This window comes from Falco rusticolus, chromosome 9 (assembly GCF_015220075.1).
Source record: "Falco rusticolus isolate bFalRus1 chromosome 9, bFalRus1.pri, whole genome shotgun sequence".
Classification (NCBI taxonomy): Eukaryota; Metazoa; Chordata; class Aves; order Falconiformes; family Falconidae; genus Falco; species Falco rusticolus.
Genome location: NC_051195.1, coordinates 39044421 through 39070158, shown reverse-complemented (window position 1 = coordinate 39070158; position 25738 = coordinate 39044421). Strand labels below are relative to the sequence as shown.

General features: G+C 46.0%; 1 protein-coding gene across 2 annotated transcripts; it reads left to right on the top strand.

The window, feature by feature from the left end:
• The first annotated feature begins 531 nt into the window (after positions 1–531).
• LOC119153558 (neurotrypsin-like) lies at positions 532–25738 on the top strand. Of its 2 annotated transcripts, XM_037400164.1 has the most exons (17): positions 532–3248; positions 3340–3778; positions 4301–4617; positions 6747–6792; positions 8172–8408; positions 9780–9903; positions 10609–10784; positions 11260–11407; positions 12200–12378; positions 12777–12918; positions 14060–14262; positions 15265–15406; positions 15636–15841; positions 16394–16472; positions 17433–17555; positions 18080–18360; positions 20354–25738. In XM_037400164.1, exons 3-17 carry the CDS (start codon positions 4546–4548, stop codon positions 20662–20664), a joined length of 2469 nt encoding a protein of 822 aa, XP_037256061.1. In that variant the 5' UTR covers positions 532–3248; positions 3340–3778; positions 4301–4545; the 3' UTR covers positions 20665–25738. The 2 variants fall into 2 exon arrangements, with proteins under 2 accessions (XP_037256061.1, XP_037256060.1); XM_037400163.1 differs by having other exon boundaries at positions 532–3778.

Below are 25738 nucleotides of genomic sequence, written 5' to 3'. Positions count from 1 at the left end.
GTGAAATACCATCTTCTAGGAAGGCATGTAAATACCTTTTCTCACGGTTAGGGGGTGATTTTTCCTCAAGTATAAGCTTCCTGCCTAACTTCTGAGCCACTATCAAAAAGTGCTCAGGCCCAGACATTGAGCCAACTTAAAATTGATAGTAATCTCATGACTCATACGTGTATGTATACACAGTTTGGTTCCTCTCAAAATGTTTTTAATTCCTGCTGCTGTACAAGGCGGCTGTAGAATGAGGAAGAAGTCTGCAGCAAAATACCTTGTTAATACACAATACATTGGTAAGGATCAAATATAACTTCAGTGTTGAAGCTTGTGATTTAGGCCCTCTGATTTGCAGGTGGGACTGGTATGGTGCCATGTCAAATCGATCATGTTGTCTGTTCTATAATAAAATAATGCAAGACTTTGTTTGGCTGGGGCAACTCATAATCTTCAACAAAACGTTCCGTTGTTTGGTAAAAAAAACTAAAAGGGAAGACAGAGTTCAAGTACAGACTGATACTGAAATTGTGTAATTAATTGTTAGTTTTGATTTGGTTGGGTTTTTTTCACTGGAGGACCACAAAACTGTAGGCAGGTCCCTGTTGTTTTAGGATCAGTACCTAACTGGTAAGAACTCTCAGAGAACTAATGATATGAGCATTTATGTCACTAATTTTTTAGGGCATAAAGAAAAAAAAAAGCAGAGTAAGAAGGGTGTCAGACACACACAGGCTGTGATTACTCACATGTGACTGTAGAGTTTGTGTGGAGCTGAAGCCCCAGGCCAGTACCTGTTCATCCTATAAATACCAGTCAGGTGTATGCTTTCAAGTTACTGAAGCAATTTTTGTTTAACTGTTACTTACAATGGCTCATTAGTGGGTTATTCCACTGGGTAGCTTATTCTGTTGTTGCTGTTATGGCATAATTGGGTCTTTCAGAGGACTTGGGGTCAGTAAGAACATGATGTCCATGTACAGGTTTGGGAGAACGCTTTGGTTCTATGACATTTTGCATTTTCAGTGCAAAAGACGCTCTCTAAAAAGGAGAGCTACTTGCTGATTCTTCATTTCTGAGGGGGACAAGCTAAGCTGGGAGTGAGGAACTGATAATTTCTGAATTCACTTCTGTTGACGATGCTTTTTCTTTCTTTGTATTAAAATTTATAGTGCAAGTGTGGTTTTGTGCCTCTTAAACTAGCAGCTGTGCTGAATGTACCAAACTCTCGTGGCTGTGAAGATCTGTCTCATTATATAAGAGGCTGTAACAGAGAAACTAACACCTTTTTGTTCTGTTTTTTGAAATTTGGCGCAGCTCCCGGTAATCTGGACAGCTATTTTTGGATTTTACTCCTTCACAAATTCAGTTGTTCAGGGGGTTTTCTGACCTTTTACATGTCTTCTAGAAGCTTGAAATTACTATGCTAAGGTTTTCCAGTTCTCAAAGGAATGCATTTATTTGGAGGAAGAAGGAAGGAAAGAGAATGCTGTTCACATGCACCCTGGTTTTACAGTGCTTCTTTTAAAAGTACTCTTGCAGTTCCTCTGGCTCAGGATCCCATACTGTAACCAGAAAACCTCCAGTTACTGATTGTCCTTGGCAATTTGAGCTGCTGCTATTTCCCATATCTCACTCTTAAGCTTATATTGAGTGTTTAAACACGTTCTGTGACATGCTTATATTGGAGATCATTCATTCCATTAATAGTCCATGTGCATAACTGCAGTGAATGACACTGCCCTCTCCGAGTTCAGGGCTTGTACCACCCCATGATGCTGTTGCAGGGAATAAAAGAAAACTGGGTTCTGGTGCTGAGCCCACTGGTTAAGAACGTTGCTGCAGAGACCTGTATGTGATTGCATGGTGGGGAAAGAATTAAACAAAAGCTGACTAGCTGTTCTACCCTCCTAAGTCGGATTTAAAGGATTTAAGCAAATCTGCTGGAATTCCTTGATCTTATTCCTGTTCCTCACAGCTCGAGTATTATACTGGGTCTGGGTATGATTGCTGTTAACTACCTCTCTTCTTTGGGCTTTCGCTGAAGATCTCTTGGGGAGGAAGCACTGATTATTTCAGCTGGTCTTAATGAATAGTAGTCCTGCCAGTTCAGGAGAAATAGGTTGAGTTCTAGAGAGCCAAGAACGTTTTAGAAGATGGTACTTCATGTTCAGAAGGGTCAGTACATAATAATCTGGAAAAATCAAGACAGAAAGACTGTAGGAACTATGCTTATATCAGTGTGAGAAGGTGACTTGTGTTAAATAGCAGACTTGGGGATTTACAGCTACTTCAAACTTGCCCACACAAAAGAGTTCAAGGTCTGTTTTACCTTATCTTTAGATATGTTACCTATCTAAACTGCCATAGTTATATTGTTATGATTTCCTTCTTGGTCTTCCTCTCCACCTTGGGGAGGGCTGTGCAGCCATGAGAAGCTTTGGAAAATCTGAGCTCCACCTCTCTCAAGATGTCATAATGGCAAGAAGGAAATAGTTCCAAAGGAGGACCCATCACAGAGGAGACAACTGCAAAACCTGCTGTATCTTTGCACAGCTTGTCATTCCTCCAGAAACTGAATGCCAAACTTGGACTTCTGTGGCTTTTTGGTGCACCGATCTGTGCTTCCTGTAATATCACTGTCTGGGAAATCACTTTACCTAGGAAAGCCTTGCCTTGAGAGGGAAGCAACTTACAAGCTACTGTGAGAGGAATCCAGTACAGGCTTTTGCTAGAGGTTTTAAACACTGTTAGTATGTGTCAGAGGGCTAAATAGATGTGCGACTTATGGGAGCTCTGAAGGGGTATCAGCAACCCCTCTACTTCTGACTAAGGAGCACGTTTCCCTGAATGCTAGTAGATTTTTCTGTTGCTGCCTCCAGTATATCCTTTCCTTGTGTTTTCACTGGAGTAAGTGTTCTAAATTCCAACACATTCCCATATTTTCATTTTGCTTTGCCTTTTTTTGCTAGTGCTGCCTGAGAATTACAGCGTGCTGTAGCATCTAAGCTGTTTCCATCCCCTGTTGCCCTGATCGTCTGCCTCCCTCACTGTGAGGATATAGGAGATTTGCTCCTAATTAACCCAGTGTAATTCTTGGCCAGATCCAGCGTGTCCAGAATACACTGTGGTACAAATCCACTCCAGAAAGGTCTCCCTCCTGCCACTCAGTGACTCCCGTAAAAGGTCCAGCATGTAGTGAAATTTCCTTGCCTTTGACAAGTGGCTGAGGATGAGGCAACACAAAACTGGCATGTGATGTAAGTAATGGGCAATAACTGAGGGAAGAGAAGAGGCTTTTTGTCAAGCCAATGGATTTTTATCAGCCCATTCCTTGTTTTTATGCTGAAGGTGTCTTTGGAAATGCTACTCAGCAGACTTGGCCAGAAGTGAGCTCATTCCTTAAGGTGACCTTCATGTTTCATGCTGCAGAACACCAGGAGTTAACCCCTCTAAAATCAGAATATAAATATATGAAATGCTCAGACTGAGCTGAGGACTGACACAGGGCATGTGTAAAAAAATTTCCAAGACTGAACAGCATCAAATGGACCAGTTCCTTTCCTGGGTTTAATAATGTTTCAAACTTTTGTGGTAGCCTCTAATCTTAATTCATATGAAGGAGCAGTAAACTTGAAAGCACTAAAAACCCCCACAGGATTGTCCATAGCAATACAATAATGATCAACCCTCTGGAAAGCATCCTAGCCAATCGAGTGAAAACGACTTTGCAGCCCAAGGTCAAGAAGACACTCGATGGAAAAGATCTCTGGAGGCAGTAGGCATGGTGGTAAGATGCGGGGCTGAAAACTGGGAGTGTGTCCTGGAGAGGGCTGTGCCACCTGTGGGCTTTCCACAGGGAGATCTGGAAGCTGCTTTATCTAAAGTTTTCTGGCTCCCATTTACCTGGGCTCAAATCTGAGAGTCTGACCTCAGGAAGCTGCAAGCAGCTAATTGAGGAGGCAGCTGGGGGGGGTGGGGGATAAAGTCCAGATTCTTTCCAGCACGTCTAATCTCTGGCAAGTGTACGCGCACAAGCCCTTTCCTTCTCCGGCGTTGCTTCTGGAGGTTTGGCAGCAGGATACAGCCCCGGCTCCCCGCCGTAGCCTTTGTGCTTCAGGGAGAGGGCAGAGGCTGCCGGAGGAAGGCAGCGTTGCGGGAGGGGAGCGAGCGAGGAGAGGCAGAGACAGTGGGGTGCACGCTGTGCCCCACCTGCCCACGCTTGCCACCTCCTGTTTTTCAGGGTGCTAGAGAAATCCTGGGGCATGTTCTCTTCCTTCCTTTCTCTTCCTTCTTTTTCCCCTTTCCGAAGAGAAGAACCAAGGAGAAGAGATGAGGAGAGAAAGGGGAAAGTGAAATTCTGAGACGCTGCTGGGAACTTTGATCCCGTGCATCCCTTTCCCTGCATAGAAATGGAAGAGGCATCCCGCTCCCTCTGGGGCGGAGCGGCTAGTGCCCTGCTCCCGGAGAAACCCAGCTGCAGAGCTCGGGGAGGAGGCAGCAGCTGAGCGTGAATGTGATGCTTGAGGAAGCTTCTGCTCACTTTGCACAGGAGGGATGGAGGTCCCCAAAGTACTTGGGCTCCTGGTAAAGCTCTTAGGTCTGTTATCCTGTCTCAGATGCATGGAGGTAAGAAATGGTTATTCTTCTGTTTGTAAGAAGTCACATGGCTCTTTTAATATCCTTGCTGTAAGTGGATCTTGTTATTACTTGAATATCTTTTCCAAGGCATCTAGGCAGCTGTGGTCCCTGAGAAGGGCTAGGCGGCTCAGGGAGGGATTTATTTCGTTGTGCATATGGAATTTAGAAAAGGAAACAAAGCAGGAAAGAAGGATGCACTAGGGCTTGCAGATGCTTTGGCTCAGGTTTTCTATGTTTCTCAGGCACTGCAGTGACCCTGGCAGGAGAGATCCTTTGTTTCTGTTCTTTGCTGATTGACTGATTACCCCTATTGCTGTTGTGGACAGATGATTTATAGCCACACGGACCTGGGGCAGCGACTGCAGCACAGGCTGTTTGCACTAAAATTTGGAGATGGTCAGTGCTGGGGTATTTTGGAAGCTGCTACGGGAACTGGCAGCAACTGATCTTTCATTATAAGGGAAGTATATTGCTTGGACTGCAGCTCTTTCATTTACGGTCTGTCTCCAAAAGGAGCAGGTTCAGGCTTTCATATATAGCCTGTTATTAGTACAGCCCATCCCTCTATCGCCTGCAGGCTTACATGTGTGTGCAGGTGCATACTAAAACCTAGGAGTTGAGGGACCTGGATTGTGGCTCAGTCATATGTTTGGTGCAGTCACAAAAGTGTAGCTTGGCTCACTTTCTGCTCTTTGCAAAGAGCTTAGAGATCCTCGGACAAGTCCTTCAACCTTGTCAGTTCACAGGCCTTTATATGGGCTTGCAATAGCCTGATACGTGCAGGCAGATGGGTTTTTGGCTGAAAAGGATTTTCCAGTTAAATGTTGTTTTATCTGCGTGTCCCGTTGCGCACATGCACCTGAGATCTGATCTGCTGTTTCTGAAGCATGTCAGGAATTCATCTTCAATGTGCAGTGTCACGTTCTGACTTCTGGAGCTTGACGCTGGAGCTTGGCTGTGGTTGTCAACACCTGCTGGTCCATACTCACAAGCTAGATTTGAAAATGACATCTGCCATGAGTAGGTGTCATTCTTGTCAGGTATCTATGGGAACTATCTCTGCTTATTCCAGAAGTGGATTTGGTTTAATTCCAAATTTTACTGTTCCCTTTTCCAGGTGGAGGTAAAGCTGGGAGAAACAAAATTACTGCATTTTGAAATAAAAAAACCCAACCCAACAAGAACCATTTGCCATAGCTAGTATTCTTTATATGCATACCTCTGCTCTGTGAATTACAGCTCCTTGTTCATATAAAGGCATTATAAATGTTAATTAAAAAGTATTTAGAAATGAATTGAACTACAAGGAGCTACCAGAAGCCTGTACAGTTTCTTTTTTTTCACTCTGGGTCTGTGAAGATCTTGCACCTGCTTGTACACCATGTAATGGTGTTGAGTGGAGATCCCTATCTCTAAGCCAGCAGTCAAGTTATAACCACCAAAAACACTGCCTGTAAGAGGAAATGCAGTTTTGGGACCAGGCAGGATGCTGGAATTCTGAGGACTGTGTTTCATATTTTTGGTTCTTAGCTATTTAACCCCATTTGGATAATAATATCATAGGCCGTATCATCTTCTCATGTATTAGAAACAAAATCCTCAATAAAGTCTTGTTGGGTTTTCTTCTTTAGGTGTTATGCCACTTGGTATGTGGATGTTTATTACTATTTTAACACAGGGTTCCTTGGGGGCATCATCCCATCACATAGATATATCTCTATTTGCCACTGTGGCCATAGGTGGTGGCTTGCCCTACAAACGGAGAGAATTAATGGTTATTCATTATTTTACTCACTGGTAACAATGCATTTCTTCTAGCTTTTCCTTCCATAGGCATCTCACTTAAGCTTCCAATTCTGCTCGAAAAGAACAAGCAGAGCCCTGTAAGGTAGTGCTTAGATCAAGGGTAAATCTCTGTAGGCCAGCAACTATTCATTTTGCTGTTAGTGGGCAGAGCTGTGATTGGGTTTGGAGAGGAGCAATGGGGAGAGCGGGGAAGAGGCTGGTTACTGGGGTGTATTTGCCTGAAGCAGCAAAAGGCTGAGCTGCTTTTAGGACGTGCCCATGTTTATTTCATCGGATAATCATCTCTGCTTTTGCTCTGTTTTTTTTCCCAGGCTTTCCTGGGATCCCAGCCCAACCAAAACCATTTGCAGAGTGCAGGTAAGAACAAGAAGTTATTAATTCAGTCATCAGGCACATTCTTTCCTGCAATGGTGATGAGACCATAGGTACAATGAGCCACTGCTGTCTGGTTTTCTTCTTTTCTTTCCATCACTTCTTCAGTCTTTTCTCCTGCCTCAGTGTCTGTTTATCTCCTTCCCCAAAATGGCCAGACCGCTTTCTTTTCTTCATGTCTAATACTCTTGCAGTTCCCTATTCCTCCCACACTCTTTTCCTTTCACTTCTTTCTCTGCCTTAGTCTTTTTTGCATGCTCATGTTTCCTCTGCTCTAATAACTACTGAATTCTTGTACCCCTCCCCAGCTGATGCAAAGCGCACAGTGTGTTTTCCAGACACCTACCTGTAACTGCTTCTGATTTTTATACCTTGAAGTTAACCTACGCCTGTCACTTACCCCCTCTGGCCTTGGCAGTGGCTAGAAGGCAAATGGCATGAGACAAAGTTTCTTTGTGCCCTTGCTGTTCGCCCTACATGTCCTTATGGCAGAAGGGTTTTCTGAAAGTGTTGGCTTCTCTGTGTTTATTCAGTGAATAGGGCTATAACTGTTATCCCTTTCTGAGTCTGCTCTTCCCAGGTTAGGGGCTCTAAAAAGCCCACCTTCACACAGAATCTGGTTCTGGTTTCTCTCTCTGTTATTTCAGGATCATGAATGGAGAGTTTTCTTCTGTTAAAGACCATATTAAATTAATTGTTGCCGTTTCTTTACATGAGATATTTCACATGGGCACTGGCCTGGAACATTGGCACCTGCACTTCTCCCCAGCATAGGTTCCCTTTCCTTTCCTGTGCGTTGGCCATGTGCAGATAAGCCAGGCGATGTGCTAATGGGTATAGGGAACGTACCTACAGTGAAACACAGTGTCATTTCCCACCTTCCCACTTTACAGAATGAAATTATAGTTAATTTGAAACTCTTCTCAATTTCAATCGATTTAGACAGGCAATTAATCTTCTAAAGAGCCCAGGATCAAATTTAGAAGTATCTTATTCAGGTGCCAAAGCAGGTGGGGAAGGAAGTGGAGGAGTGTGTGCCAGGCTCAAGTGCTGCTCCAAATGAATACTTCTATGGAAATAAGTGGTAATGGGAACCGTTCAACTTGTCCATGTGTGGGCCCGGAGTTAACACGTTTCAAAGGTCTGTCTGGGCAGTTCACGACTTCCAGATTGGTTTGTAGTGCGTATTATAAGTGTTCTTTGGGCAGCTGCCTTGAAGAGTGATAGAATTGAAATCAAGCAAGTAGCAAAGAAGGCTGCAGACACGTGAGGTGTTTCAGGAGATCAGCTGCTATCTCCCAGCTTGTCTGAGCCCCCATGTGTGATGCCTTAAGTGATGCTGACAGCTCCCTTCCTGTGCCCAGCGTCCAGCGTGTGTGGCATTGGACCTCTCGGGTATTACAACGGCTCACTGGCGGTCACTGAGGCTGGGGCAGAGTGCCTCAACTGGGCAGAGTTCCCTGATTATGTTCAGCAGTACCCAGACCGTGGCTTGGGGGACCACAACCACTGCAGGAACCCGGATGGGGGAACTACACCCTGGTGCTTCTACCGGCTTGCATCAGGAGCCATCGGCTGGGCTAACTGCGACTGTAATCAAGGTAAGGGCTGCTGCATGTCTCTGCCGGTGCCCAAGCTGGACTGTCTCAGGGGGCTCGGGCCAGAAATGTGTGCTGCAGAGACTTGCAAGCAGCAGGTGGGACACCTTGTGAAAGAAGCACAATACAATAACTGTTCCGAATTGTCAAAATAATTAGGGCTAGAGAACAGCCTGTGTGGGAGAAGAACGTCTGTATATAGTAGGGGGTGGATTTAAGCTGCGGTTGTCATAATGCCTTGTATAGATGTTTTATTCTCATACAAGGAAGCTGCTTTTTTTTTTTTTTTTTTTTTTTTTTTCTTACTGTTAACTTATGCCACTTTGGAAACAGTTTAAGTTATGTGGAAAACAACCCACTCCTGCTCCTTAAGTGTCTGTATCAGAGCTCTCCTTGTGTAAGTGTAGCGGTTCAAATGCAACAGGGAAAAATCTTGTTGGCTAGGTTTGTAAGTCTTCTGTGGCAAGGCTGGTCACAGGCTTGCTTTAAAATTCCTCACGATGTTGACTCAAGGACTGCTGCTTACTTTGAGGCATGCAAGGGAGCTGAGCGCTCTCAATGTGCTGACTCCACTGTAACATTCTTGAAACTGTTGTTTGTCCTCCTGTCTTCTGGCCTTCCTTGCTTCTCCCACATTTTGCAAAACAGATGAAGTACCACTTTAATAACTGAAATTACAAAGTATTTTCCCTTGCCAGTGGAAGTGCTTTCAAAGGTGGCTTCCTTAAAGTGAAGGATACAAATGTAGTTGTGCTGTGTGCCTGCATCGAGGTGCTACAGACAGAAGGTGTATCCTTCTCCCAATACATAACTGAGTGAGGAGATGTGCTTTCTAAACAGTGGTAGATATTTGTGGTGCAGTGGGAATTGAAAGGGCATTTACACTGGCACTTGCTTTTCCCAGAGAGATTAAAGAGGATTCACCTGTTGTTACTGAACAACAGTTGTAGCAACAGTGAGTCTTGTAGATGAAGTAGTCAGTGGGAAATAAGTCAGTGGAGTGTCAGAAGGAATTAGAGCCTGCCATTTCCATGCATCTTTTCAAGGGAGCATGTAAAATTATCCCCGTTTCACAGGAGAATCCAGGAGCTGTGGCAGAAGCCAAGTTTCCTGCCAATATTTTACCATGGCTTTGAGAAGAACATAGCTCCAGCCATCCTTCTGAGCAGCTGTTGCTGGAAGCGGGAAGGTGCTGTGTCCTGCACTCCTGCAAGCAAGTCACTTCAGTGACAGCACCAGCAAAACAAGCAAAACAGGAGTGAGAGAAGCCAAGTGCGGTTCAGCTCAGCTACATGCAAGTCCAAGACGTGCCAGTCTAAAACCTCTGACAGAAGATAGCCGCTTGTTTTGTTTTGTTTTGTTCTCTTTTGGAAGGTGCTGTGCGGTTGGCTGAAGATAGTAGTGTGGAGTTGTACTTCAATGGACTCTGGGGCACCATCTGTGCTGACCACTGGACTGACTGGGATGCCAGTGTTGTCTGCAGGCAGCTAGGTCTCAGGTGAGAACCTCGGTCTGGTTGTGAGATTTACATGTTCACATGGCCTTTGAAAGAACAGCCGCTGTGGTTACAGCCCCTCTGGCGTACTGTGTTGGCTGGGGGAGTTTGTTTTGTGGGCTCGTTTCCCACTTACAAGGGTCCTTCGGTACTATTTTCTTTCTGTGGCTATGCCCAATGCAGCATTTGCAAGTTTTTTTAAAAATGGTAGTTTCTGCTCAATGCTCCAGACTGTGATGAGTGAGCTGTGAGTTTGTATCCCCTTTTTAGTATTACCAGCAGGAGCTACTGTAGTGATCTAATAGAAATTTTGAGACCATGCAGCCTCTTTGGGAAACTGGGATTTGGGCCTTCAAACTTGCAAACAGCAAGGGGAGAAGGTCCACAGAGAAGAAAGAGGGTGATTCAGATATTTGGGTGTTTGAACCTGTTGATGGGTTTGTTCACCACTTTCAAACAAGGATGCCATTTCTGACCAGATCAACTCCTCTGCAGTAAATAAGAACACAAAATGGGTTAGGTGGTGGGGAGCACTTTGCGTGGTCCAGTTAGACTGTAAGTGGCCACCCCTTTATGCACTCCCAATCAACTGGGCGCACTGGGATGTGAAATGGCACAGCTGGACTGGAGAGTCACAAGAACTGAGGGGAGCTTGTAAGTCAAACAGTGCTACAGCATTTCATCACTCTGTTGCGTTCTCTGTACCAGTGAGATCGGCACGGCTGGGAAGAAGAGTCATCCCAGACTGTGGCCTGTTCCGCTGCACCTGCAGTCAGCGAACTGCCACGGGGATGAGAAAGCCCTGCTGCAGTGTGGCTATCGGAAAGCTATGTCAGGAGCTTGTAACCAGGGGAGTGCCATGGTAACCTGTGTCCCTCCAGAAGGTAAATCTCCAGGGGAGGTTCACTCCCTGTTTCTTCCATTAATGTTGCTGATAAGATGTAAAATCTAAGGTAGTGAAGCTGTGGAGAGCAAGTCATTGGAGCATGTTCTTCTTTCACCTGCTATACAGGTGGTTATCTTCCTTCCAGTGGAACAAATTCGCAGAGTGGGCATACTTCTACAGTCACTGAAAGATGCCTGTTGCTTATGACAACATCTGCTTTTTATCAAACCAGGTTTTTGTCTGCAGGCAGCAAAGTCCTAGTCACCACAGCAGCCAGTTAAAGAGCCATCCCTGGACCAGCAGCACCCTGGTCATGGGTGCTTCTCTGGGATCTAGAGGGGACGATCTGGTAGGGTGGGATGAGAGCAGCCCAAGAGCTCCTCTGGCTGGTGAATGGTTCTACACCCTGAGCTGCTGGATGTGTTTTGTCTCTGTCTTGTTCTGTTGTGCTCTTTCCCTTTCTTGAAGCACAGGTGTAGGTGCCCCGCTGCGTTTAGTTGGGGGAAAGGAGAGCTTTGAAGGACGAGTGGAGGTTTACCATGATGGCAAGTGGGGTACCATCTGTGATGACCAGTGGGATGACGAGGATGCTGAAGTAGTCTGTAGGCAGCTGGGACTCAGGTAATTTCACCACTGTACGTTATGGAGTGGTAACAGAAGTATGCAGAGTGATGAACGTGAAAGCATGTCCCCTCACTATATATAGTACCAGCCCTTTCTATAGGAGGTATACAGAAAACCTGGGAAAGAGAATTCTGGACTGATCATCCTGTAAAGGGATTTTGTGCTTTAAATCCTGTCAGTTTTATAGGTTTATGCTGTGAAAAAAAAAAAGTTGGTGCATTCCTACCTAAGGTTTGTTTGTGTTTATCCTTCTTTATTTTTGCACACACGTCCTAATGCAAATCTTCTTGGCCTCAGTGACAACTTGTCATGGTGGTTTCCACATGTGAACTGCAGTTGCTTGCTTGGTTAAGTTTAAACACCTCCAGTTTCACTGACTGCCCTTATCCTCTTCAAACAGGAAGGCAAGAGAGAGCACTTCATTCTCCCGTGCGCCATTTAGCACTTAATGTGGGAGCTGTTGTATACTGAGCATTCTTGAAAACCAAAAGATCTCTCAGTCTTTGGGGGTTTTGCCTGTTACTGAGATTGCAAATCATTGTCCTTAGAACTCCCCGGCTGCCTGAACTGTTTGTGGTGCAGGCACGTTTTTGTTATGTGTTGGAAGGTCTCATTGTAAAACTTTCCAATAACATATTGTAATTAACAGCTAGCAACACTGTGTCAGAAATACAGATTGTCAATGGGAGGACACTGACCTAGCATAGGAGAGTCCCTGTGCAAGGCAGAATCTGCGGGGACAACACTGTGATTTTCCTTGCTGAGCATACATTTCTGTAATGTTTGCAGTGGGAACCCAAAAGCCTTGTCGTGGGCTCACTATGGGCAGGGATCTGGCCCAATCCTGCTGGATGAAGTGGAGTGCTCAGGCAATGAGCTTTCACTTGACCAGTGCAAGAAGAGTGACTGGGGACAGCAGAACTGCGACCACATTGAAGACGCTGGGGTCTCCTGTGACCCTTTCACAGGTACAGGTCTACAGTTCTATGTCAGATGTGGCCAGTCTTAGTCCCATATTACACAGCTTGCTCAGCAGATAGCCCCCCTGCTTCAGGGTCCTGCAGGGCTTCCATCTGTGGCCCCTACAAGGGCTGCCAGGTGTGGAGGCAGAGAGCAAGCACCGGGTGGGATCAAAGCCAGGCTTAGTGCGGCTCCCATGGCTTCCCACTGGTGGTACGGAAAGGCTGAGGTGAATCCTCCTCTGACAGATAGGCATGTTTTGGAGCGAGGAATGTTTGAGTACCCACTCCATCTGCGTCTTTTGTTCTTTCAGTCATGGGCTGTACAGAGGCCTCAGCAGTGGGGCACAGGCTCTTGCTTTCCTCCCCTGCCGAGCGCTGACCTTTCCTTCTCCCACCCCTTGCAGAGGGCACTGTCAGGCTGGCTGGTGGCCACAGCCCCAACGAAGGCAGGGTAGAAGTTTATTACAACGGTGACTGGGGCACAGTATGCGATGATGGCTGGACAGACCTTGGTGCACAGGTGGTCTGCAGGCAGCTGGGCTTCAGGTAGGACTGAGTGTGTGTGTGTGTGTGTGTGTGTGTGGTGTCTCTGCTTCCTCATTTCAAGGATTAGATTCCATCACCTTCACTGGGATAGGCTGGACCTTAATCCTTCAATGCTGTCTTTATTAGAAGGGTTATCACCATTATACAACTTTATTCAGGACGGATTAAAAGGTATCCACATCCTTTCCAAGGCGGGGGGGGGGGGGGGGGGGGGGGGGGGGGAGGAAAAAAAAAATATATCTTGCCTCATCCTGTTTTGAAAGCAGCTAACAGGTTTGGTACCATCTTTATGAAAAGCAAAGTCAGAAAGTTCTCTTAACATTCCTTAAGTTTGCAGGTGTATCAGCTCAGCACTGCCACCCGTTCTGCTCTGTCAGCTAAAAGATATCACCCATCTGCTCTGTCAGCTAGACATATCACCTGCTTCAGTAGTTGAACAAAGACTGTCAAGGCGAAAAAAGAGAAGTATTAGGGATTTTCATAATGCTTTTCTTTCAGTCTGTTGCTGAACTGTTGTCCTTCCAGGTATGAGTTTGAGGAAGATTCAAAATCAGGATAATGTAGTCTTGGAGCCAGTAAAGTTTTGGGTTTTCGGTGGATTTTTTAAAATATGATTAGGGTATACTTTGAAAATTTCAGCTTTATAGACTGAAAAAATACTAAATTCTTCCCTTTGAGTTCAGCTGCATACTGTGTTATCTCTTGTAGTGCCTAAAAGTTTGCAGCTTTCTGCATTTCATTTCCAGGTAGCCACTTCCTATAAAAAGTAGTAGAAATACTTCAGTGTTGATATTTTTGATGCCTTCTCTGCTAGCCACTCCCCAAATTGATGTACCTGGTGTCATGTCTGCAAAGCAGCCTCTGTGATATAGCTGGCCCTCTGTGCTGTAATGACCGTGCCTTTGGCGAGACACTAGCAAATGGACTTGTCTGGGGGCACCTCCCTGAAAGCTGAAGCTGGTGAGATGTGCAAGCTGCTTGGTCTCCATCCTGTGTGTGACTGAATGGTTTAGCTCAGGAGGCCACTGATATCACAGATGAGCTCTGCAGGGGAGTTTCCCTTTGGGTCTGAGCTTGGATCCGTCTGTGGGATTAAAGAGTTTTAAAGAACCTCATGTTACGTTCTGTTTCCTTCCTCTAGTGGCCCTGCTACCCTGGCCTCCGAAGGGGACTATGCTGCTGGCCAAGGCTTTATCTTACTGGATGATGTGGCTTGTGTGGGGACAGAGCTATCCCTCCTGGACTGTCCCCACAGCAACTGGGGGCAGCATGACTGCTCACATGCTGAGGACGTGGGAGTCCGCTGTTCTCCAGAGAGCAACACAGTCATGGATAGCAGCCTGGGTAACTCGCCTTGCCTCTTGCCTTGGATGGTGGGGAAGTCTCACCTGCTGGTCTGCCCCTTTGGAAGCTCTGACAGATGTGGGAGTCTTCCCTGTGCTGTTTCAGTGAGGGGGCTGCTTTTTGGGGAGGATTCCTAGGAATGAGCCCTGGCTGTCTTGGGGCAGAGCTGCAGAGCTGTGGCTCCACCAGTCCTATGGCCAGACCTGCAGAGAAACTGAAAGTGGAGAGAATTGTGTTGGTGGTCTCCAAAACAAGCCTGAGGGGCTGAGGAACGGTGGCTGCCTTAGCATGCCATTGCTCACTGCTGAGATGCCTCAGCCCCCTGTCTGCAGGAACACGGGATACTTTTAACTAGACCCTTGGGGAAACTGGTGTAGTTACGTTAGTGTCACACCTTGCCAAGACAAGAGGACTTCAGATATGAGGGGCTGTTGTGTGGAAATTTGCACTCTCTTGTGGGGATGGCACTCTTTTAATTAAAAATTGTGAATGTATTCCCAGTTAGCATAATTTCTTCATTTATACGAGACCTGATACTCTCCCCTTTCCCTGCTCCAGGAGACTTTCCAGTTTGTCAGATATTTTTTTTATTGAAGTAGACGGCATCCAACATTTGTGTTTTTCCTGGATGTAGAACTCTTCTCTTGCTTAGAATAATGTAATAGTTTTATAATTCAATGGATTTCTTCCCCAGGCATGTTTAAGCTTGTCCACTCTTGGCTCAGGTGTTAATAACTTTCCCTCTGTTCTTGTTCTCTTTAGTCAGCTTTCAGAATATGATTCATTAATGATTTCCAGTAAGCATTAAATAAATTAATATGTATGTAGTCTCCTGGTTTAGCACAGAGGTGAAATGTCTTCATATAGAAACACTCCTTTTTTTCTTTTTTCTTTAAGCTTACTGATACCTGGGATTAATTTTTTCCTGTGGAACCCAAGTTCTGGGCACTTCATGCTCTCTGGTGGTTTTGCTCACAGCAACCCATCTGTTTCATCCCTTAGGGCCTCCTGTGCGGCTGGTAGATGGAGAGAGCACCAAGGAGGGACGGGTTGAGGTGTTCCTGAATGGGCAGTGGGGCAGTGTCTGTGATGATGGCTGGACGGACAGAGATGCTGCAGTGGTTTGCCGGCAGCTGGGATTCAGGTAAGAGTTCTGGTAGATTCATTTACAGATCGAAACAGCTCTGAGGGTGATTGCTTCTTTCTGGACCTGTTTTGGGGGGCTTTGTTTCTTAGTTTTGGCATACCCACATGAGCTTGAGGGTCTGTGTGTGGAGCGATGCATAAATGTTATTTCTCTTAAAATGTGCTGGTGCATCAGGTTCACCTGCCTCCTGCTTACTGCAGATTAGCAACCCTCTCTCTGATTGCAGCGGTACAGCAAAAGCCAGAGCAATGGCTTATTTCGGCGAAGGCCATGGGCCTATCCATCTGGACAACATAGAATGCAGTGGCACAGAGCACGCCCTGGGGCAATGTGTCAGGCCTGACACTGGGATTCACAGCTGCTGGCACAGTGAGGATGCTGGTGTGATCTGCGACTATGTGGAAGAGAAGGTCCAAGATATCAGGAGAACAGGTGACGTGCCCATTTCCTCTGTGCAGAAATCTGGAGTGCCAGCTGTAGGATCTCACCGTGCTTTTATGCTTTTATGCTTTTTTCTGGTAGTTCTTCTCTTTGGCTGAAACATTGCCTGCAAAATATGCATGTCCTGTCCTGCACCTCCTATTTTTTCCTTGTTTTCATTGTCTCAGCCTTAGGAGCACAGGGTGCTCCAGACTCGTCTGAGGAGCTCCACCCATGTCAGGCCTTTGAGCCTGCAGAACTTCCGCACAGCCAAGTCACCATACCCTTCCTTAGAGCAGTAACTATGAGCAAACTTTGAGTTTTAGTGTACTGAGGAAATAGCTGTAGAGGTCCCGTTCCTGGCATAAGACTACAGATACTGCAGGTAAGCACCTCCACCACACCTGAGGAAACCTATGGGATCAAATCTGTGAATTCCACACGCACAACACAATACAGTCAGCTACCATGCAGATTAATGCCCTTGTGGAAGGTGAATGGTATTTGGCTCTGTGACAGCAAGAGCTTAAATACCTACCCAACTGCTCTAACTTTGCTGTGCAGGTCCAGAGTTTGGTGTGTGTGGGATGCGCCTGCTTCACCGTCGCAAGAAAAGGATCATAGGTGGAAACAAGTCTCTCAGGTACTACCCTGTAATTGCTGGGAAAGCCAGAACTGGTTCCAGCTTTCCTACAGGCTCTGGAAACGGCCTGACAAATGCTGAGTACACTAACACATTTTCACTAGTGATTTTTGAACTTCATTTGAACCAGTGGGCCTGTCTAGGGAAGAATCATAGAATCGTTTAGGTTGGAAAAGACCTTTAAGGTCATCAAGTCCAACTGTTAACCCAGCACTGCCAAGGCCACCACTAAACCATGTATTTTTTAAATACCTCCAGGGATGGTGACTCCACCACCTCCCGGAGCAGCCTGTTCCAATGCTTGACCAACCTTTCAGTGAAGAAATTTTTCCTAATATCCAACCTAAACCTCCCCTGGCACAATTTGAGGCCATTTCCTCTTGTCCTATTGCTTTTCATCTGGGGGAGGGGACCAACTCCCACCTTGCTACAGCTTCCTTTCAGTCAGCTGTAGAGAGCAATGAGGTCCCTCCTGAGCCGCCTCCTCTCCAGACTGAACACCCGCAGTTTCCTCAGCTGCTCCCCATCAGACTGGTGCTCCAGACCCTTCCCCAGCTCCGCTGCCCTGCTCTGGGCATGCTCCAGCACCTCAATGTCTTGTAGCGAGGGGCCCAAAACCGAACACAGGATTCGAGGTGTGGCCCCCCCAGTGCCAAGTACAGGGGGATGATGACTGCCCTGGTCCTGCTGGCCACACTGTTTCAGATACAAGCCAGGATGCCGTTGGCCTTCTTGGCCACCTGGGTACACTGCTGGCTCATGTTCAGCTGGCTGTCAACCAGCCCCTGCAGGTCCCTTTCTGCCAGTCAGCTTCCCAGCCGCTCCTCCCCATGTCTGTAGTGTTGCGTGGGGTTGCTGTGACCCAAGTAAATGCCAGCTGAGCCCAGGTGGGCCAGAGTGGATGGGAAGAATACAGCTCCCATGTGTGTGACACCTTTTACTCCTCTCTTTCTTCTTCAGAGGTGGTTGGCCGTGGCAGGCCTCACTCCGGTTGAAAGGTTTTCGTCAAGATACTCGTCTGTTGTGTGGAGCAACACTGATCAGCAGCTGCTGGGTGGTGACTGCAGCCCACTGCTTCAAAAGGTACATTTGTGAGTGGGGAGCCCTGAGGGATATGATGAACAAGATAACCTCCTACAAGGTTATCCTCCCAGCCCAGTGGAACCACATGATTAAAGTTTCTAAACCAAGACCTTCAGGTTATGATGTGTGTGATCGTGGAGCACTTATGGGGATGACTCAGTAGAGGCTTGCTTTATCCTTCACTGCTTACACCTGCCCTCTTAACTTTGAGGGTTTACAACTTAAAGGGCACCAGCATTTTGCCATTCTGTAGTGCTTTAAGGAACCGGGAAGACTTAAGGTCACAAGCCTGTTGCAACTATTGTAGCCCTTTTTGTAGGAAAAAAAAAAAAAAAGTCCTGTGCATTGTAGACAGTGATTTGGGACACCCTTTGACTGCAACAGCTGGCATTATCACATCTGTTAAAGAGGACCCACAGTCCCGTAACTGGCGGTACCTTATTGGTCTCATAGCAATGGAGACTTGTGTGAGTCTGTTTCCCTCTTCGCAGGAGTGTCAAGATCTTGAGTCTCTTTTTCTTCAGGTTTGGTGTTGATGTACGGCGCTACCTGCTGCGGGTGGGTGACTACCACACAGGTGTGAAGGATGAGTTTGAGAGGGAGCTGCCTGTGGAGCGGATTGTCCTTCACAGGAACTACTGGGCTGGCAGCAATGATAATGACATTGCCCTGGTCCGGATGCGGGGCAGAGAGGGGCACTGTCTCTCCTTCAATCGCCATGTTCTGCCTGTCTGCCTGCCCAACAGGAAAGAGAAGTCTGACATCAACAGGCAAGCCTGCATCATCTCTGGCTGGGGAGACACAGGTGAGTGATGGGGCTTTGAGGGGCAAGAAAGGTGGAGGAGCCTGGGTTCAGAAGCCTGCATGGGTCATTGATTTACATCTGCACAACTCAAGGGGATGTTCTTATTGCTCCTATTGTCTGTGCTGGCGCAGGGAGGCAAGGTGACTTTTGTGCCATTGTGCTTTCTTCTGATTTTAGGCTTCTTGAGCCTGCCTGTGGTGGAAGTTTGGGTTGCCATAGCATCCCTCTGCAATGCTGCCATCTGGCCACAGCCCTCTCTTTCTTACCCTTTCTACACTTTGCCCACAGCAGACCCCTTAGGCAGCAGCCTGTGCAGAGCTGGTGTACAAATCCTGCGGGAGGCCCCCATGTTTCTGTGACCTCCTGCCTTTTTCATGATGCTCTAGTAGTGAAGCGGGGACTTAGAGGTGGAAGGAATCTCCCTCCAACTGCCTTGCTCCATGTCCCTGGATATTGCCACAGGGACAGCTGGGCTTTGAGGCTGGTTTCTGTGCTAGGTTCAAGGCAGCCTGTACCTGTCCTCTTGCAGCACATTGCTATGGATCTTCCTAGGTAAAAGGGAGCAGGGAATATTCTAGGAAGTATTCATTATTAAATACTTTCTCAAGGTGATGTTTTAGAATGCTGGGCTTGGTGGAGTCCTGACATGGATGCAATAGCAAGGTCTGGAGACAGCTTTAAACTCTTAACAAAGCTTTATCACTGGCTGTCCAGTCTTCCCACATTTGAGCATCAGAAGTGCAATGCAGGGCTTGGGGCAAGGAGGCCTTTCTGGGGCTGCTGTGATTGCAGCGAAGCCCCACATGTTCAGAAAGACTTGCTGCCAAAAGGCAAATAGCCCCAGGAGCTTGTCTGCTGATTTTTGGCTTACCCATCCTTCCCAGCTGTCACCCCAAGTGTTGAACTGCAAGTATACATTTGCCTTTGGAGTCAGTTGCACCAGGTGCATGTGTCACTTCAGGGTGTCTGGGGACAATCAACGAGCAATTTAGCCATGTAACTCTCTTAAGCTGTACTGGAGCTTAATGGCTAGAATCCCCCCACGTGCCAAACCTGGCTTTTCCAATGAGAGGGGCCGTTACCTACTACCTTGTAAATTCACCATAAACCTTGGGCAGAGAAAGGTCATACTCTAATATAGCACATGAACCTTCTGTTCTGAGCAAGGCTGCGGTTATAGATTTGAGCAAATAGAGACAAATCTGGCTGAAGATGAAGTTAGCTTTCTTTGAATAATATTTGGATGCCTCTGAAGCACCTTTCAAAGCTTCTCCGAGAACTGAGTGGTTTACAAATACGACTGCATTTAGTCTTTTGAGAAAACACTGTCCTTGTTTTACGGAGGAGGAAGGGAGGCTCAGAGAGGTGAAATAAATTGAACAAGGTTCAAGTTACTTGTTGGCAGAACTAGAAGTAAGACTTGTTCTTTGATCTAACCTTTTTCTCCAACCTCTTCCCCATTTCTTTGATCTCACAGCTCTTTTTTGTGGTCTGGCTTGGCAGCCCTGTTTTCTGTAGGTCTGATGGTTCAGAAATGCTGAGCATGGCCTATTTTGGTGCTGCAGTCTTGACATGAAATGTACAAATACCTATTTTTGTTCAGAGCACTGTTGCTCTAGGTTGCTGCTGTTGTCTGTACCTAAAGGGGGCCTACAAGAAAGCTGGCAAGGGACTTTCTACAAGGGCATGTAGTGAGAGGACAAGGGGGAGTGGCTTTAAACTGAGAGAGGGCAGATTTAGATTAGATATTAGGAAGAAATTCTTTACTGTGAGGGTGGTGAGGCACTGGAACTGGTTGCCCAGCAAAGCTGTGGGTGCCCCGTCCCTGGCAGTGCTCAAGGCCAGGTGGGACAGGGCTTTGGGCAACCTGGGCCTAGTGGAAGGTGTCCCTGCCCATGGCAGGGGGCTGGAATGAGATGGTCTTTGAGGTCCCTTCCAATCCAAACCATTCTGTGATTCTATGAGTTGGTCTGCCTGGTCTGTTCTGTTCCAGGGAAGTCCTATTCAAGAACCCTCCTGCAGGGAGTGGTGCCTCTTCTCCCACGGGAAGACTGTGAGGTCCGTTATGGGCAGAAGTTCACTAACCGCATGATTTGTGCTGGAAACCTCTCTGAAGATAAACGGGTGGACAGCTGCCAAGGTGACAGTGGAGGGCCACTCATGTGTCAGAGGTCAAATGGACGCTGGATCATTTTGGGGATTACTTCTTGGGGTTACGGCTGTGGCCGGAAGGATTCCCCCGGTGTGTACACAAAGGTCAGCAAATACGTACCCTGGATCAAGAAAGTGACCAGGCTAAAATGAAAATGTCTGAGCTCTAGGAGCTTCAACATATGGTCCTTTTTGTCCTGCAGCAGCAGAAGGCTGTGGCTTCTGGCCTGGTGACTGATGAAGATTTATTTTCTCATTGGACACTGGTAAAAGACTTTAACGTAGAACTGGGAGAAAAACAGTTGTGGCTGATTCTTCAAAGTCTTTGTTTTCACTTTAGTCCATAACCTCTGAGCAGAGAAAGCAGGTGCACACTGCTAAGAATGATGAGTCTATGTTGCTCTGACTATCAGAGTCCTGTAATACAATCACATTTGTTCCTTTGCCCTGGCACACACAAATGGTAGAAGTGGAGAGATACCTGCCTCTGCAAATCTATTCCTGTTTTTGTAGCTTGCACAGTTGAAAAACGTTGCAAGGAGAGCTGAGATGCTTGGAAGATGGCACCAGGCTCTGGCATAGTGGAAAACTTCAGATATTTTTTTATAACAGCTCTCTTCAGTTCCAGGAATTAGAAGATTTGACCTGAGCTGAGGAACAGGCCAACAGCTGGGGGTTTTTTTCCTTCCCTGTTATGTCTCTAGGGGGAACCTTTTCTTTTCTGAATAGTAGGTCTGCTCCCATACAATCCCTTTAAAGTGTCTGTCCCTACTAAGAGATGTTTGTGCCTCCTGCTGTAATCCTCTATCACACATTTCCAGCTGCCAGATGCTTTGGTTTTATTGCTTCTTTCTCAATATAGTGGTTCTTTTGTGTTTGTTTCATTATTTTTTTCCCTTAAAGCAGCAACTCTTAGAATCAGTTGTTGGTGTGAGAGTAAATCTTCATTTTTAAGAGACAATAGGTTTTTTTCCCTCGTGATTACTATGAAGAACTTAAAAATGTGATGTCAAAAGGCTGAATAGACATGTTATTTTTCTTTAAATCCAAGTGTAATGTTAATTTCAAACATTCAGGTGTTGATTCATGATTTAACAGCTCTGCAGGAATTTTCTTTTGGTACCTTATTCACCACAGCTATTAGCTGCCCTTTATTTGTGATGTTAGTCTTTAATATCTCTGTGTTCACAATTGTCCCATGAAACACAGAAATACTCCTGAGGTATAGATACACCTCAAGCAAATTACTCACTCCTGCGTCCTATTCTTGCAGCCTCTGGGCTATGCTTCCTCTCTTCTCTTCTTTGCACTATTTCTCTTTTTATGCCTCTCAGCGGGAATAAACTGACTTAACTCGAGGGTATGCAGGCACTGACATCAAGCTGTAGTTCTTAGCCTGAACAGAAATAATGCTTTCTCTTAAGAAAGCAGGAGTTACTGAGTACTCCTTCTCATGCAAACAAATGAAGAGTTTCCTCTTAGGCCTTAAGCACTTTTGTAAGTTAATTTACTATTCTCAAGTAAGCAGAAAAGTATAAAAATAGATGGAAGGGCTAAGTGCATTAACAGTTGTGCAGTGCACAGTGACTTCTTACTATGTGTAGGCAAGCCAGAGAGAGGACAGGTCTGCTCAGGAGCAGGGGCAGTAAGCTTTGATGTATAACCAAGGACCTGAACATGGAATAGTAATAGACATACAGAACTTGTGCCAGATGTGTGTGTTTTGGATTTGCTTATGCACTGTAGGGTAGGCAATGATGGGGTTCAGGCACTGGCCTGCTGTCTAGGAGGTCTGCACTCAAGGCACCGAGGTGTTACCAAGGCAAGAACAGAAGGCAGAGCACAGCCTGTGGATTAGCAATGTCATATTACAGGGCATGTGGTGATGGGTTCCTTAAAATTGCCTTGGGTTCAATAAGTAGTGATTACTAAAAGCTTTAATTTGTCTCCTAGAAAACAGCTTCATGTAAAGGTGCTGACCTGGCTAGGTAGCTGATTTTTGTGTGTGGATGCTAAACTGAACAGTTCCATTTACCCTCTCCAGGGATTATAGGATAGTTGGGTCATCGGTGTTGCAATGGACTGTTTAAAAATCCTGCTTGAAAACTTTATTTTAAAAAAGGATTGTAGGAATCTTTAAAGCATGCAATGTTGGAACCCCTGCGAAGTGGCCTTTGAGACAGATCTGATCTGTTTGTGCCTCTTCTCGAGAGGCTGAATGTCTGCAGTGCAGCTTGTGCTGATAAGCCTGCTGAAGTGCCAGGCTTGGTGCTTTGGCAGCGCTGTGCTTGGCTCCATGTTGGCTCTGTTGTCCTACAGCTGCTGGCAGAGTCCCTAAGATACAAGCTGCAGACTGTTCCTTATCTCCCAGGAATTAAAATGACAGGAGGACTGAGGGCAGTTGTGTCACAGACCTCTGGTCTTGTGGGGAATTAAATGAATGCCAAGTTCCACACTGGCAGCAACAGTACCTGTCTGGGAAATATGGAGGGATTTGGCTTTTAGCTTCGGCCTCCCCCAAGCCAGCATGCTACGGCAGCTGAAACGGAGTTTCTGTGCCTTGGGTGCTGTCACATCTCTAGTTTGACCTGGTTTGATCTTTCAGTTTATACCCATAACCACAACAGGTACAGAAACACCCAAAGGACTGAAACTATGAGGTTATTTCCCTAAGCCTACTTAGCTCGTTCCAATTCAGGAGTTAGAATGAATTACCATGTAACATGAGTGAGACACAGGCCTGGCATTGACTTCTGAAATGCCCATGTACTAGTTCAAAGTATTTCTTTCTCCTAGGTCTTGTCACTGTGAAAGCTGTGCAAATCCTGTAATTAACAGCCCATGAGTCCTACATGAGCCAGGAGGAGGGAAGGAAATATCCAATCTCCTTCACCTGCTTTTACACCCTACTGGTACTATAGGCAAGCCTGCCAATACTCTCCTCAATTCTCCTGACCTGTTTTTCAGAGCACCACTGTTGCTCTTTACTGTTTAAGCTGGGACTGTGGCCCAAACCAAACTCACATGCTTTGCCACCAAGGCTTACTGGAACTGTGTGGTTGGATGAGCGGCACTCAGCCACCCTAGGACAGTATTTTGTACTTAATGTTGGCCAGCAGCAGATGTTTTGAAGGATAGTACATGTGAGTTTGTACCAAACAAGTTTTAACAACCTTTCCTTTTGGGGAATTTTGTTCTTGGCCCATTTAAATTAATTACTTGCATTACTGTTATTATCACAACAAATAAAAGTACAAGTGCTTGGTCCTCAAGGTGTTGTACAAACACTATGCACTATCCTTTTGTGATTCTTTTTTTTTTCTGAAGTGTGAGAGTTTATATCCCTAACTTTTAAAAAGCTATTTAATGTAAACAGTCTTCATCTTCCATATAGTTGTTTAATCCTGTATTTAATCCAACTAAACTCTCAGCCTCAATATAATTTTGAGAACCAATCTCAGAGAACCAATATAATTTTATTCTCTGTAGCACATAATTTCTTTTTATGGCTCCTGAATTAATTGCCTTTTGTTTTCATTGAATCCCATCTGTCCTTGTGTTCTCAGCTATCAGAGGAAATAATGGGCCTGGCTTTATATTCTCTGTTGACCATTACTCTAGAGGTAGTCCCTTTTCTAAAACTGGCTTCTCTGTCTCTCTTTAACCCAAACTGTCTATGTATCTGATAACATGCTGACAGTCTTGCCATGTCTTTTTTTTCTGCTGGATCTTTAAGCTTTGGTAATCAGAACTGAATGCAGTTTGCCAGGGGAGGCTATGCCATCTGCTGATTATTTTCAGTATTATTTTTTATTTCCCACAGTAGGAAATGCTGTATGTGTGTTATGTATGTATGCTGGAGCTGGCTTTAAACTCGCTAGTGTGCTCTTGGCGGCAGCCTGGCTACAACGGGATGAAAACCAGCCAAGGTTAAGTTCCCCTCGTGTCTCAGGCAGCTGCAGCAGCCCCTGAGTGCAGAGCAGTTGCTGTGGGTATGGCTGGGGAGCATAACGCAGCTCTGGGCAGGGAGAACCTGACCAGCTGTGTGGGGCTTTGCCTTGGCTGACATACTTGTAGGGCTGATACATTCATCAGTCTTTGCACCATTAGTCCGTTGGATAAGGCTAATGAACATACACTATTTTCAGGAGCTGATTGCTCAGTCACTGTTGCTGGTAGCTGCACTGTGCTGTGTGGATGCCATGAGACAGCACTCCCGTAGCAGCATGGCACACGCTGGTTATTTGAGAAAGGGAACGTCACTATGACTGGCTGGGAGCATTGGCAGGAGTAGAAATGTGGCTATGGTAAGGGTCTAAGGAGCAGCTATTAGTGCTCCAGGTACCCCTCTTTGAGGGGATACCCCAGTGCTTTACAAAGGCTGACCCAGTGCTGGTGTCTTCCTGACCTGCAGTGCCTGCACTGGTACCCTTACCAGCCCTGTCTTGACACCAGTCCAGGCTTTGGCCAGCTGAAGCTGGATTAAAGATTTATCCCTTTCCTGTAGCTGAGCACTGTTCTGATGATTTCTATGAATTATATTATATGCTGTAATTAATCAGGCAGCTGTTTATTAACCTGGACAGGATGTCGATTATCCTTGTAATCCTTTTACGCTTGTAGCAGAGAATAACAGATCACTTTCTCAAAGGTGTTAGTGGAGGCATTGGTGAGGAACCAGGACCATGGATATTTGCTATCTCAGGGGTAAGAGAGGTAGGCCTGCCTTTTGTCTGTCTTCCTTCCTTTCTGAAGCCAATATCCTGAAGTCTCTTCATCCCCCAAAAAAGCTGCAGTGATCCGTCAACCACTTGAAGACAGATTTTTGTGTGTATATTCAGCAATCAGATGACAGCTTTTGAGACATGAACTGTGCTGTGTGATTTAACACCATCTTGACAGACTTGCCGGGGAGTTTCTTGCAGCCGGGGGGAACAGAATGGCCCCTGGTGGTAACCAGCTTGGGACCACTCCTTGTGGAATGAGGCACTGTGACCTGCACCAATGCATATCTCTTGTGCTGTATTATTTGTTCAGAAAAATATTTAATGTCCCACCTAAAGAAATAAAACTCACTTGTGTAGTAGTCCACTCAGTCGTCTTAAAATCCCTTTCTGCTAACCAGGGGCTGAGCACCTCTGAAATCAGTCAAGTGCCAAAACTGTCATATCCCCTGGATCAACACCAATGGCTCACAAGGTGTGTTAATAAATGGATTATACTGTGA